Source organism: Pseudorasbora parva, chromosome 13 (genome assembly GCF_024679245.1).
Source record: "Pseudorasbora parva isolate DD20220531a chromosome 13, ASM2467924v1, whole genome shotgun sequence".
Classification (NCBI taxonomy): domain Eukaryota; kingdom Metazoa; phylum Chordata; class Actinopteri; order Cypriniformes; family Gobionidae; genus Pseudorasbora; species Pseudorasbora parva.
In genome coordinates, this window is record NC_090184.1 from 10,427,243 (window position 1) to 10,440,434 (window position 13,192).

The 13,192-nt window shown below is 38.3% G+C and overlaps 1 protein-coding gene across 4 annotated transcripts in view; it reads right to left on the reverse strand.

Moving 5' to 3' along the window:
• Positions 1-13,192, reverse strand: part of espn (espin) — an 87,374-nt gene that overhangs the window by 21,148 nt on the left and 53,034 nt on the right. For 2 of the 4 annotated variants that reach the window (XM_067413149.1, XM_067413148.1), the window contains exons 9-10: positions 6,143-6,371; positions 35-103 (exon numbers count right to left, since the gene is read on the reverse strand). In XM_067413149.1, the coding sequence (XP_067269250.1) occupies positions 35-103; positions 6,143-6,371 (298 nt within the window). The remainder of the gene's footprint in view (positions 1-34; positions 104-6,142; positions 6,372-13,192) is intronic. The other 2 variants (XM_067413151.1, XM_067413150.1) reach the window with 1 other exon arrangement.

Sequence of the window (13,192 nt, forward strand, 5' to 3'; positions counted from 1 at the left end):
CACACACATAATGTGGTTGGGAGGAAATACTTACTCTTCCTCTGACGGAGTGTTTCTGGAGCAGGGTTGACAGAGGGAGGCAGAAGCGTAGAGGAAAGATCTCCTTTTTTAGTGATTGCGTCATGAGGAGAATAATATGGAAAGCCATAAGGCACAGGAAAGTGTACATGCAAAGCAGAGAGAGAGAGAGAGAGAGAGAGAGAGAGAGAGAGAGAGAGAGAGAGAGAGAGAGAGAGAGAGAGAGAGAGAGAGAGAGAGAGAGAGAGAGAGAGAGAGAGAGAGAGAGAGAGAGAGAGAGAGAGAGAGAGAGAGAGAGAGAGAGAGAGATCCCAGCAGACAGGTGTTCAATAAGACAGGTGTGGCAAAGACAGACAGAGGGTGATGAGATGACATACAGTAAGGAAAAAAGATGAAAAATAAAAAACAAACAAAAAAATGAAACACAATGAAACACTATATTGTTTTGATAACCTGTTTGCCTTTTCACTATATACAACAAGGTAGTTTTACCTTTTTCATTTTTATATGAATTCAAATGGCAGAAAGACTAATCAATTAATTGTGTTAATTTTGATCTACCATACATAGGTTGTGAAAATATTTGTTTGAAAACATTTATTAAATTCCAAAACCAGTGAAAAATAGAACTAGATCTTTGCTAATGCAAAAGTTGCTATCAGACTCTTTGTTTGGTTGCTAGGTATTTGTTATGTGGTTGCTAAGGTGTTCTGAGGTCTTTTAGTATGCACACAGAGTATTATAGGCGGTTGCTAGGGTACTCTAGTGGCTGTTCAGGTGTTCTGGGTGATCGCTAGAGCATTTCTAGGTGGTTTCTACGGATTTATGAATGGCTAGCATGGAATTGCTGAGATGTTGCAAGTAACCAAGCAAGCATTTTTACCAATTTTATCATCAGACAGGTGAAAATTGCACCTCTCCTCATCCAGTTATATGATTTTTACCACAACAACAACAAAAACTGTGCAGGATGAGTCACTCATTGTTGTTTGTTTAAATGTATAGGCAATAATAAGAGTGATACTTGGCTTAGCATACAGCACTAAGTGGATCTGTCTTTATCATCCTGCATGGCTGCCATAAGTATGATGGAAGAATTAAGAGATTCATAATTTCATAAAAAAAAGAGAAGGAAATCAGGTGTCCAGCCGCAGAGGGTTGAGCTTTCTGTCTGTGTATATTCACCGCTTTTGTTTTCTCTTTCACAGGCCACCATGCAAATGGATGGTGTAATTCCATGGCCAGCGAGTCTGTATAAAGTGCTACATTTCCCTGACGTAACACTGAATTGTACAACACATCACTGACATTGTTCTGTACTGAAGATATGTCAAGTATCCCCTGGAGGAAGAACAATTAAGTAAATGGTAGAACACTAAACCTGATTTCAAAGTAACAATAGCCCATGCGCATTAATTCGTAAATAGACTTTGGAATGAGCAGGCCGCCAGATCTCATGTTAACAGGCTAGAACTTTGTAAGAATTACCTTGTGGCCATTTCTAAGTCTTCCATCTTGTGCTCTTGGAGAGCACTTGGTGATATTGAGAGTTGGACTGAACATGGACATGTCTACTGATATCCACAACATCTGGTTTGAATAAACGGTTTAGGATTGCAGACTAAACAGCATGAATATTTTAAATTGGATGTTAGATTGGTTGCACATTCACCCATGGCTGAAGATCCAAGCAAACACAAATACGTAAATTGAAGCTTGACACCTCTGTTAAAAACAGTTTACACTCTGCCAACAGCATCTTTTGACATACTGTTGATTACCACAAACATTTATTTTAATGTTTGGCTTTAGATGGTTGCATTCAATCAATCAACCAATCAATCAATGAACTTTATTTATATAGCGCTTTTACAATGACGATTGTTTCAAAGCAGCTTTACAGTGTTAAACAGGAAAATATTGCAACAAAATCTGATTTGGCTGTACAGTCGTTCTGGAGAAAACAGTGATGTTATCAGCTTATTTTAATTGATCATATAGCAACAATGTTGGCAGATCAGTATTATAGATTATAGAATTAATAAGACCTAATTAATTCATTTTATTTCTATATTTAGTTGAATAACTTAGATATTAATTTTAGTGTCCCCAACTGAGCAAGCCAAAGGCGACAGTGGCAAGGAACCAAAACTCCATCAGGGCATGATGAAGAAAAATAAACCTTGGAAGAAACCAGTCTGGGTGCCAGTTCTCCTCAGGCCTTTTAACAAACAGTGATTGATTATGATTATTATATATATATTCTGGCAACCTTACAGGTCAGAAATCATATTAGATCAGAATATTCAAAATTTCTGGGTATTAAGCAAGAGAAGGGTTTATTGAGGATGGCACATCGATTACACCAGAATATAAATATTTGAGTCGTCACGCTGGAAATCCATGGAAGCATTATTACTGAAACTAACAGAGCTTGAGAATGGCTTTATGTAATAACGAATACACTGATCCGGAATAACATTATGACCACAATATGCGTTGGTCCCCCTTTTGCTCCCAAAAACAACCCATGAAAACAGTAATTGCAAACCCTAGTTGCAAATAGGGCTTCTATGTATTGGACATCCCACAGATGCTTGATTGGACTGAGATCTGTGGAATTTGGAGGCCAAGTCAACACATTAACTCGTTGTTGTCCTCCTCAAACCATCACCGAACCATTTTTGTTTTGTGGCAGGGCACATTGTTTTTTTGAAAGAGGCCACAGTCACCCGGAAGGTCACCTTCGTCCACACCTTCTGATCACACGGGCAAGCCTTCGTTCCCCATGTGCATCAATTAGCTTTGGCTACCCATGGCCCTGACGCCGGTTCACAACTGTTCCTTCATTGGAGCACTTTTGATAGATACTTACCACTGCAGACCGAGAACACCCCACAAGAGCTGCAGTTTTGGAGATGCTCTGACCCATTTGACCCTTAAAATGTTTACTTACTGCCTAATATATCCCACCCGCTAACAGATGCCATGATGAAGAGATAACCAGTGTTATTCACTTCACCTGTCAGTGGTCATAATGTTATGCATAATCACTGTATTTTATACATATCATTTTTCCAAGGTCTTGCTCTCTGAAATATACCCTAAAGGCCTGTTCACACCGGAGCGATTTTCACACGCTTTTATCGCCGATGTTTAATGCCACGTGACTAAACAAAGGGCGTGTGTGCACACACAGACACGAAAAATGGCTGGCGTAAAAGCGTAATAAAAAAAACGGCTTGGGTTAGATTTTTTTGGGGGACGTGCCACGATAAAACTGTCCAACCGATGAGATCGGTGCTTTTGTTCACATGCCTGGAGCAGCTGAAGATAAAGGAAAACACGACGGTGCTCAAGCATACAACGGCCTCGCCAAGCACACATTGATATGATGAAGAAGTAAGTAGACAAAGAAGAAGATGAGCTGCTAATCCCTGTCACTGTGACACCGCTACTTGCCAGTTAGCAAAAAAGTGTGTGAATGGTTTGGGCAAGCATGTAAATACTGTCTCTCTTCTTCTTCTGTGTGACAAGTAAGGGTCAGAAGCGTAGAGTGCCGCAGAACCACCTGGAGTATTTGGAGCGCCATCTACTGAATTAGCATGTTCACATGGCGCATTGCCATTAAAAAATCGCTTGGAACAGTCAAGACGCGCTGAAAAAATGCTGGCGATAAACGAGCGATATTTGTCCCGGGGTCTACAGGCCTTAACATTGATGACAGATCTCCACTTTTATTCACATGGGGCCTCACTTATAACAGATTTTAGAGTGTGTATACGCTATGCAATTTTTACGAGTGCGCCTCTTTTCCAGATATATGAAATTGGCATTCACAATTTTTTTGTGCGCATGTTCGTACTCTGAATCACTTGTATGCACATTTGATAAATGCTCATAAGATCAAATGTAGGGCAGATTCTGCGCAATATGTTATAAATGGGGCCCTTGGTGTTTTTCCAATGATCTAAATGGTTTGGATGAATTACTTTGTCTGAAGTATAAAATCTAAAGTCTAAAGTATATTAAGTATAAAGTCAATGTACTGCAGATATTTGCCCTGCTGCACTTTCACAGGAAATTTCTGAAATCAACAACTGTATGTTCCGATTGTAAAGGTTCCTACTCAGTCTTCACTATTCCCTGAGCACAGGATTTCAGTAGAAGTTCACATTAAAAAAAAAAGTTAATTCAGAATACTCTGCAATGTCATCACACAGACTTGAGTCAACTTGAGAAAACTTGAGTCATGCATATTGATGAGTTTCAGATATATAAAACTATACAAAACACTTTTTCTGTGGTAATCGACATCATGCAAAAGATGCTGTCAATAGCCCTATACTTGTTTTTAGCCAGAAATATTCTTTTAAGAATAAAAGTACATTCTCGATTTTTGCACAATACATGTACTTGATAAGGCCATCCTGTGAGTCTTGTTCTCGTCTACTGTTTTAGATCTTCAGCTGTTTATAGAATTTTTTTGCATTCATTTGCACACTTTTGAGGGGTTTTGATGGCTTATAAGCATCAACATTAAACAGTGGTGACCTTATTTGTAAATAGCAGGTTTCGAAACACAAGTATCAAAGTATCAACTCATTGTGTACAATCTGTCAACGCTATGGGATAGCATGGATGTATTTGTCATCACTTTCTGACACTAATACTCTGCCCTCTAGGGATAGGAGAAGATTAAAGGGGGTCAAACTATGAACAAAGGGTCAAACAAGTGAAAGGGTTAACCGCATAACCCCTAAGTAAGCATTGCTACTTTTTTTTCACAGGCAAAGAGGACAGCAAATATAACCTAAGACCTTTACATACATAAGTTTCAAGGGGTGTTTGCATTGTCAATGGATAAATTCATAAAGTAGATAGACAAATCTCACTGTAGTAGGCTAGCCTAGTAGATGTTCAATCTCCATCACTGTATCCAGCTGTATCAGGCGACAAATTACTGTCTACACTTCCATTATTAGTCACTGCATTGCATTGATGCTCAATATGTAACTTCATTTGCATAAGCCTGAGCCGGGGTCAATTTTGTTGCATCGTCAATGGTAGCTGTCACTCATGTTGCCTCAATTCGCTAACTGAAAATAAATGGGTTTCAATCATTTCGTCATTGCACATTACTGTTAGTATGAACGCCCTTTAAAGCTACCATAACAAAAACAGCCAGAAAAATTGTTAAGCCTGTGACACACCAAACCGACATCAAAGAAGTGCCTTGAAAACCGCTATATAAATGTAAAAAATTATTATTATAGAGACAGTATAGCATATAGTATATGGTATAGTCTAGCTACGTCACTGAAAAAGACAATTAGAACTGCGGATATACAAACCATACAAAAACAGAACTCGCTTAACATTTTGAATATGTGTTGATAATAGGTTTTACTATCTTCATTCAAGATGTCCATGTTGTTATGAAAATATTGCATATTGAAATGCTCAGGTAACTGAAGATGTGAAATTAAAAGAGCCGTCTGTGTGTACACTCTTAACATCACATTTTTCTTGCTTGCTTGCTCTGGTGCACTGGTTCACTACACTGTAAAAAAAATCAGGTCTCCAATTGAAAATGTTCTAGTGACTGATCACATCTAAATTTTTCAGTTGGCTGAATTGAATTTCTGTGAATTCAATTGAATCAATTCACAGAATTTCAATTTGGCCAACTGAAAAATTTAGATCTGATCAGTCACTAGAACATTTTCAATTGGAGCCATTATTTTGCAAGTTGAACAGCCATTCAGAGCGGTCCCTTTTACCAACTGTCTGACGCCAACAAACCAGCCAAAAAGTTACAGACGGAGTCCAAGACTGACAGCTGCTCAACAAAGGCCTGAATTTGGCCGATGGCGGACCGTCGGGTTGGTGTGTTACGGCCTTAAGGACCCTTTAAATCAAAGGCACTGAAAACAGAGTGTAACCCCAATGACTGGCTTGTGTTGTGCTTTCACTTTGACAGTATATTGTTACTTGGTTTGAAATATACAATAAAACATTTGTGCTGTTAATGCAAGACCCCTTTAAACACTTTATATCACCATTCATTTCCTAGAGAGATAAAAGACTGGGAAGTTCTGGATGAGATGGTGTCAGTACTCACTGCTGGAGGAGGAAGACATGCGACGCTGGGTAGGGGCTGGTGTGGTGGTGGGTGGGGGAGGAGGAGGGGGCAGATCCGATGGAAGAGGTGGAGGAGGAGGTGGAGTCGGGATGAAGTTGCTGGTGGGTGGGGGAGGTGGTGGAGGAGGAAGGGGTAGATCCTCTGCGGTTCCTGTCCCGTTCTCAGGAGCAGGGACTGTGTCCGTAGCATCCTCCAACAGTGCAGAACCCTGTAGAGAGAACAAGTAAGCTTGGAGCACTCACATGGACTTTTTTTTCTTTTTTTCTGTTCTGTTCTGAATAAAGAAAGTCGTATACATCAGGGTTGATAAGAGTGTGAGTAAATGATTAGAGTTTTAATTGTTGGATGAACTATACCTGTATGTAAATACTATTGTAATTAAGTAAGGTACGTGTCCAACTGTTTCTCTGAAAAGTGCAAACACTGTGCAAAAAGCAGTTTTTCTCTATTTGTGGCAGGAACGTCTGTTTGTCCAATCAATGGCTGATTGGGCAACATGTTTGAGAAATTTGTTACAAAAGTACATTGCTTTTTGTATTTTGGTGACAAGTAGCATAAAAATGCTGTCATCTATGTACTGTTTAATTTCTTGATTCTATAAAGCCTACTGTATCAAATGTAATATGTACATTTCTTAAGCCTGTAAATTATCAACATGATCAAGGTACATGCCTTTTGGCCTCTAAGTGATACTTTTTTATCAAGGAAAAGTAAATTGTTTTATATAATTCTAAAAATGTCCTTTTCAGGTCGTGATATACATGTTTTTGCAATAAAATATTTAAAGATTGAGTAAAAAAAAACATTGTTTTTTTTCTATATCGTTGGGAATATACTGAAGTAACTTCTAGATTATAGTAGTCTGCTGTTGATCTCATTGATTTACATTACAAGCTATCAGAATAGCAGACTTTTGGACCATATAAATAGCATCAAATTGCATATATATATATATATATATATATATATATATATATATATATATATATATATATATATATATATATATATATATATATATATATATATATATACACACAGCGCCTGCGTTTGCTATAGGCGAGCTAGACGGTTGCCTAGGGTGACAATTGTGTTGGAGGCGTGAGCCCAATACTAGTGCCGCCCATTACTTTCAGCATAGAATCAGAACAAGCGAAATACAACATAATGTTTATTAAACATGATCATCATAGGGCGCCCCCTCAGCCACACATTTAATTACTTATCAGTTATTAGCTTGAATTGATGGTGATTATTGATTATTGGTTCAGGCGTCAGGCAAGTGCTCATCCCTTGTGCATTCATAAAAAAAATGAGGCGTCTAAACCCGCGGATGCACAGGGACGGAAAAAGAGAAAGGAAGAAGATCAAAAGAAAGCCCCATATAGAGGTTAGTCTTCTTATCTCAGCCAATAAGTTGACGAACAAAATACATTTACTTAGTATTATCAATATTATCAACTAATATTGGACGGACGTTTCATTTCTGTCACTAAGCTATTACTTGCTAGTTTTCTACTAATGTTACGTATTACAAACATAACTTCACTGACAATAATCTACAATAACCTACATGGATGTAATTTAAATATCAAAGTCAAGTTTGTTATAAATGTGGATAACGTATCATATGCATGCTAGTTATGAAAAGTGCAAATGCTCTATACATGGGCGTCAGAAGCAAATAAAAAGTTGGTCCTCTCTCTCTGTTTTTTTTTATTTTTTTTTTACGTAACGTTAGATGCCATTATTTACATTAAACAGTAATATACTGTTTACTAAACGATTGATTGGGACAGACAAAATCATACGGAAACACACACTCACCTAAAGGATTATTAGGAACATTTGTTCAATTTCTCATTAATGCAGTTATCTAATCAACCAATCACATGGCAGTTGCTTCAATGCATTTAGGGATGTGGTCCTGGTCAAGACAATCTCGGAAAGAAAGGTGATTTAAGCAATTTTGAGCATGGCATGGTTGTTGGTGCCAGACAGGAGGGCCTGAGTATTTTACAATCTGCTCAGTTACTGGGATTTTCACACACAACCATTTCTAGGGTTTACAAAGAATGGTGTGAAAAGGGAAAAACATCCAGTATGTGGCAGTCCTGTGGGCGAAAATGCCTTATTGATGCTAGAGGTCTTATTGAGATAGAAGAGAAACTTTGACTGAAATAACCACTCGTTACAACCGAGGTATGCAGCAAAGCATTTGTGAAGCCACAACATGCACAACCTTGAGGTGGATGGGCTACAACAGCAGAAGACCCCACAAGGTACCACTCATCTCCACTACAAATAGAAAAAAGAGGCTACAATTTGCACAAGCTCACCAAAATTGGACAGTTAAAGACTGGAAAAATATTGCCTGGTCTGATGAGTCTCAATTTCTGTTGAGACATTCAGATGGTAGAGTCAGAATTTGGCGTAAACAGAATGAGAACATGGATCCATCATGCCTTGTTACCACTGTGCAGGCTGGTGGTGGTGGTGTAATGGTGTGGGGGATGTTTTCCTGGCAAACTTTAGGCCACATATTGCAAATTGGGCATCGTTGAAATGCCACAGCCTACCTGAAAATTGTTTCTGACCCTGTCCATCCCTTTATGACCAACATGTACTCATCCTCTGATGGCTACTTCCAGCAGGATAATGCACCATGTCACAAAGCTCAAATAATTTCAAATTGGTTTCTTTAACATGACAATGAATTCACTGTACTAAAATGGTCACCAGATCTTAACCCAATAGAGCATCTTCAGGTGGTGGAACGGGAGCTTTGTGTCCTGGAAGCGCATCCCACAAATCTCCATCAACTGCAAGATGCTATCCTATCAATATGGGCCAACATTTCTAAAGAATGCTTTCTGCACCTTGTTGAATCAATGCCACGTAGAATAAAGGCAGTTTTGAAGGCAAAAGGGGGTCAAACACAGTATTAGTACGGTGTTCCTAATAATCCTTTAGGTGAGTGTATATTACATATTACATTACATTACATATATATATAATAGTAATTTAACATTTAAATTACTATAATTTCATATGTCAGGCTTTACCATTCAATTTAAAAATACATTTTTTTATGTATTTGGACACTAAAATGACTGACCAAATAAAATAAATATACTTCCCAAAACTCAATCTGACCAACATACCTCCCACAGCGCCTCATCGTATGCATTACAGCTGGTGATGAATACACAATTAGATCTAATTGAGTGGTTTGCTGGAATGACAGGACATCTGCTAAGCTAAGAGGGGCAATCCTTCACACTCAGAATCTCCAGAGACCGCCCGCCCCTAACGACCGACGCCAAGTAAACAAGTCCTGACCTTTCCCCCCATGCACCCCCACCTCCTGGACGCGTGCCACGCACGTGCCAGTTATCCCCTCCCCTCCTCCTTCTCATCACCATCTCCAACATATGGTGCATTTCATGTCCGATGCATGTCCATATTAATGGGTCATTACCCAAAGGGACATGTGGAGTACCATCTGGTTCAATCAAGTGGCCAGACGCCCCACTGGGCATCTAATTGGCTCAATGAAGATTAGATCCAATAGCAGAGAGGGGCCATATGAAATGCTGATATCTTGCACATTATTCTCTCTCTAGAACACATTAGGCATGTTCTCCCCAGAGGAAAATGTTATTGCTCTAAGAGAATAATGGAGTTCTTCTTCATTTAAGTAACAGCTTTGTATCAAATGTTTCCTAAAATTACTTAGTGTTGAAAAATGGATGCAAATGAGACATTTGTTGATATAGAAATGAGCATAGCTCAGATAGTTAAAATCAAGTTTTAATGTTGTTTATATGTCTATGTGGTGTTTCAATGGCCCTCATTTATCAATCTTGCGTAGAAACTGGTGTATATGTTGGCGTAAGATTATGCTTACTAGTGTTGTCAAAAATATCGATATTTCGATATATATCGATACTGGAATATCTGAAACGATACGATTCTCAGTTTTTACAGTATCGATATTAGCTGCGCTCTCCTCTCCGACCGTCAGCGAGCTGACACACACCGGCATATTCTCACTCAGCCCGGTTAACCTCTGAGCACGGCGAACGCGCGTTCTGCTGAACTTTTTCCTCATGACAGTGTGTTAGTGTTAGTGTGTGATCGGTCTGAATTTCGCGCGGGATTGCACATAAATTAATTCTAGCCTACTAATGCCCGCAGATTTCGTGCTCCACATCTGAAGCGCACACACACATAGCCTACCCTAATAAAGCCGCCTCTGACATGATACAAGTGCAAACATTTGCTTCCTTTTCCAGCATATTATTGGTCAAATACACTCAAAGAATTATCAGTGCACATCTGGAAGAGTATTAACGTAAACACAGTCGCAAACAGTTCAGGAAGAACGAGTAACAGGAACAGTGTTCAGGATCCATGCGTCTGTTAGTCTTAAAGGGACCGCAGTCATTTGCTATTCAAACTACAAAAAGACAAACGATCACACTGCTCTTGACTGATCAACTTGTGTAACTTTAATAGTTTCATCTGTACGCTATTGAATTTTTTACAAAGAACATTATCCAATGTTGTTTTAAATGTAATTACTATGTATTTTTTAAATTCAGTTTCTTATCTGAATGTTAGACCTACCTGAAAAAATAAAGCAGTCTTTTTAATTTTTATCTTCTATTCTATTGCATTTATTTGTGCTATTGTTTGTAATCTGTTTATTTGTTCTTATTTTATTACTGTTTACTCATCTTTTTAAATTCAATTTACCATTCGAAATCAAGCTTTCTTGTGCTGTGTGTAAGCTACTGCAACACAATTACCCTATTGTAAAAAATACATTGAGATGGCAAAAAATTTTGAGATAATTTTAATAGTAATTGATCAATTGATCAATAATTGTTCAAATCAAAATGATGCCCAACCCTAAGGAACATGCTGGCCACATGAATTATTAGTAAAAAATAACAATGAATAATAAGTTCTGTTGTCATATTAAGCATCTTATCTTATTTATTTATTTATTAATTTTTTTACTGTGGTATCGATTTAGTATCGATATATCGATATTTTAGTCTGATATCGTATCGAAGTCATAATTTTGGTATCGTGACAACACTAATGCTTACACTCCTCTCACCGCCTGATTTATGAAGCTGTGCGTACCTCTGCAATCCAGGTGTACGCAATACTTGCCCTTAATAAATGTGGTGGCTGAAAACGATCGTCATTAGAATAACACGCCCCTATTCAAGTCTCCGCCTCTCCCACGCCCTCATTTTACGCCATGGACACACGGAAGACGGCAAAGAAGCGAAACTTCTTCGACGTGGAGATCGGGCGCGCTCAATCATCTCAATAGTCCACTAGTCAGGGCACTGACTAGGACATAAGTCAATGGGCTGACTCCCTGATCAGTGCTCTGACTACTGAACTAGTGAGATGATTGAGATCCCATCGAGATCACCAGGGAAGTGGAAAAAAAACCCGAAATTGTTTTATTTGGGAGTTTAAAGAGTGGGATTAAAGGCACCTACAAAAACAAAATATGGACCCAAATTACGAGTATCTTAACAGTGTTGGGTTTGAGAAGCGCACTCCAGCAGTTTAAAGCTGTTTGGATGATAAATTACCATCACAATGCATTATTTTACAGCACGTTTTGAAACAATTAGCATTTAATTTCGTATCATGGCACATGTATTGGGGTGTACAATAGTGATGATGATGTGATGTGGAGTACTACCATTCATTCACATTAATAATTACATGACAATTTGTAAGATTCTTATTATTATTATGATTATTATTCTTAATGACGCTTGTTATTCAGAAGAAGAATGTCGTTTTTATTGATTTTATTATTATTTAAAAGAAGAAGGTCATTTTTATTATTTTGTCAGTCTGAATTATTTTAGTCCCTGTCCGTGCGCAGCTGCCGGGCCTAACCCTGAAACGTCAGATAAAGCGCACAGGCTCGCGACTGGAGGAATACATATGCCTAATCAAACGCTTTGGTAAAGTCACACAAATTAAACATTGACGTTCATGTTGCACAAAAATAAACACTGAATGTTGTCGTTGTGGTTTTTAACAGTGGGTCATAATATAGCATATCTTTGTCAGTGCGTTTTGTGGTGTTAGGAATTGTTTTTCTGCGCACTTTCCCATAACTCAAACGTGCGTACACCACCTCCTGAGCTGGCGTAGGATTCGAGCGTGCCGTACGCCAACGTCCATATTGATAAATCTCAAAGTCACCGTGGGTTTGGGTGTACGCAAGGTGTACGCTGGAAATTTGGTGTACGCACTTTTGATAAATGAGGGCCAATATGCCTAAAGGCATAAGTCATAGGTCAACACCATTGCTGGGTATTTTCTCCTAAAAACTGCAGTGAACCAATCGCTGGTGTTTCTAACGTCACCTTGTAACAATAATGGGCGGGTGGCCTTTAGAATATAATTTACTATGCTCTGAAGCAAGGGAATTTCAAGAGAAGCCAGTTTATCCTGCTATATTTTTCTGTTGATATGAAAAACCATGTATATTTAGCAATATAGCGGGTTAATTATGTATATCATATTGTTGTTATGATGAATGATATGCCTTTCTCCATTGACGTTCTATGATGTTCAGTCAGGTCTAAGGATACTGACTGATACTCAGACTGAGATGGTAAATGGGAACATTGTAGAATACATTGGCAACAATTTATTAGCTGTTTAATAAAACAGTCAAGAAAAACGCTAATCATATTAATAACCGTTGTGTGTTCAACGCTGTAAAGAGCAATACCATCGTGCAGCGTTTACTAAAGTAAAGTTGGAGTTGGAGCACTGTTGGAGCTGTGTGAGTGAGTGGAGGTTGGGATAATTTGCATATTCATGAATCTGTGTATACTAAATGAAGCAAGGGTGTAGAGTTACATACAAGCTATTTCATGGTAAAAAGACAAAGATGAGTTTTAAGAGATTACAAGACTACATACTTTAAATATCATGCCTAAGAAAATTCTTTTACAATACATTTTGATACAT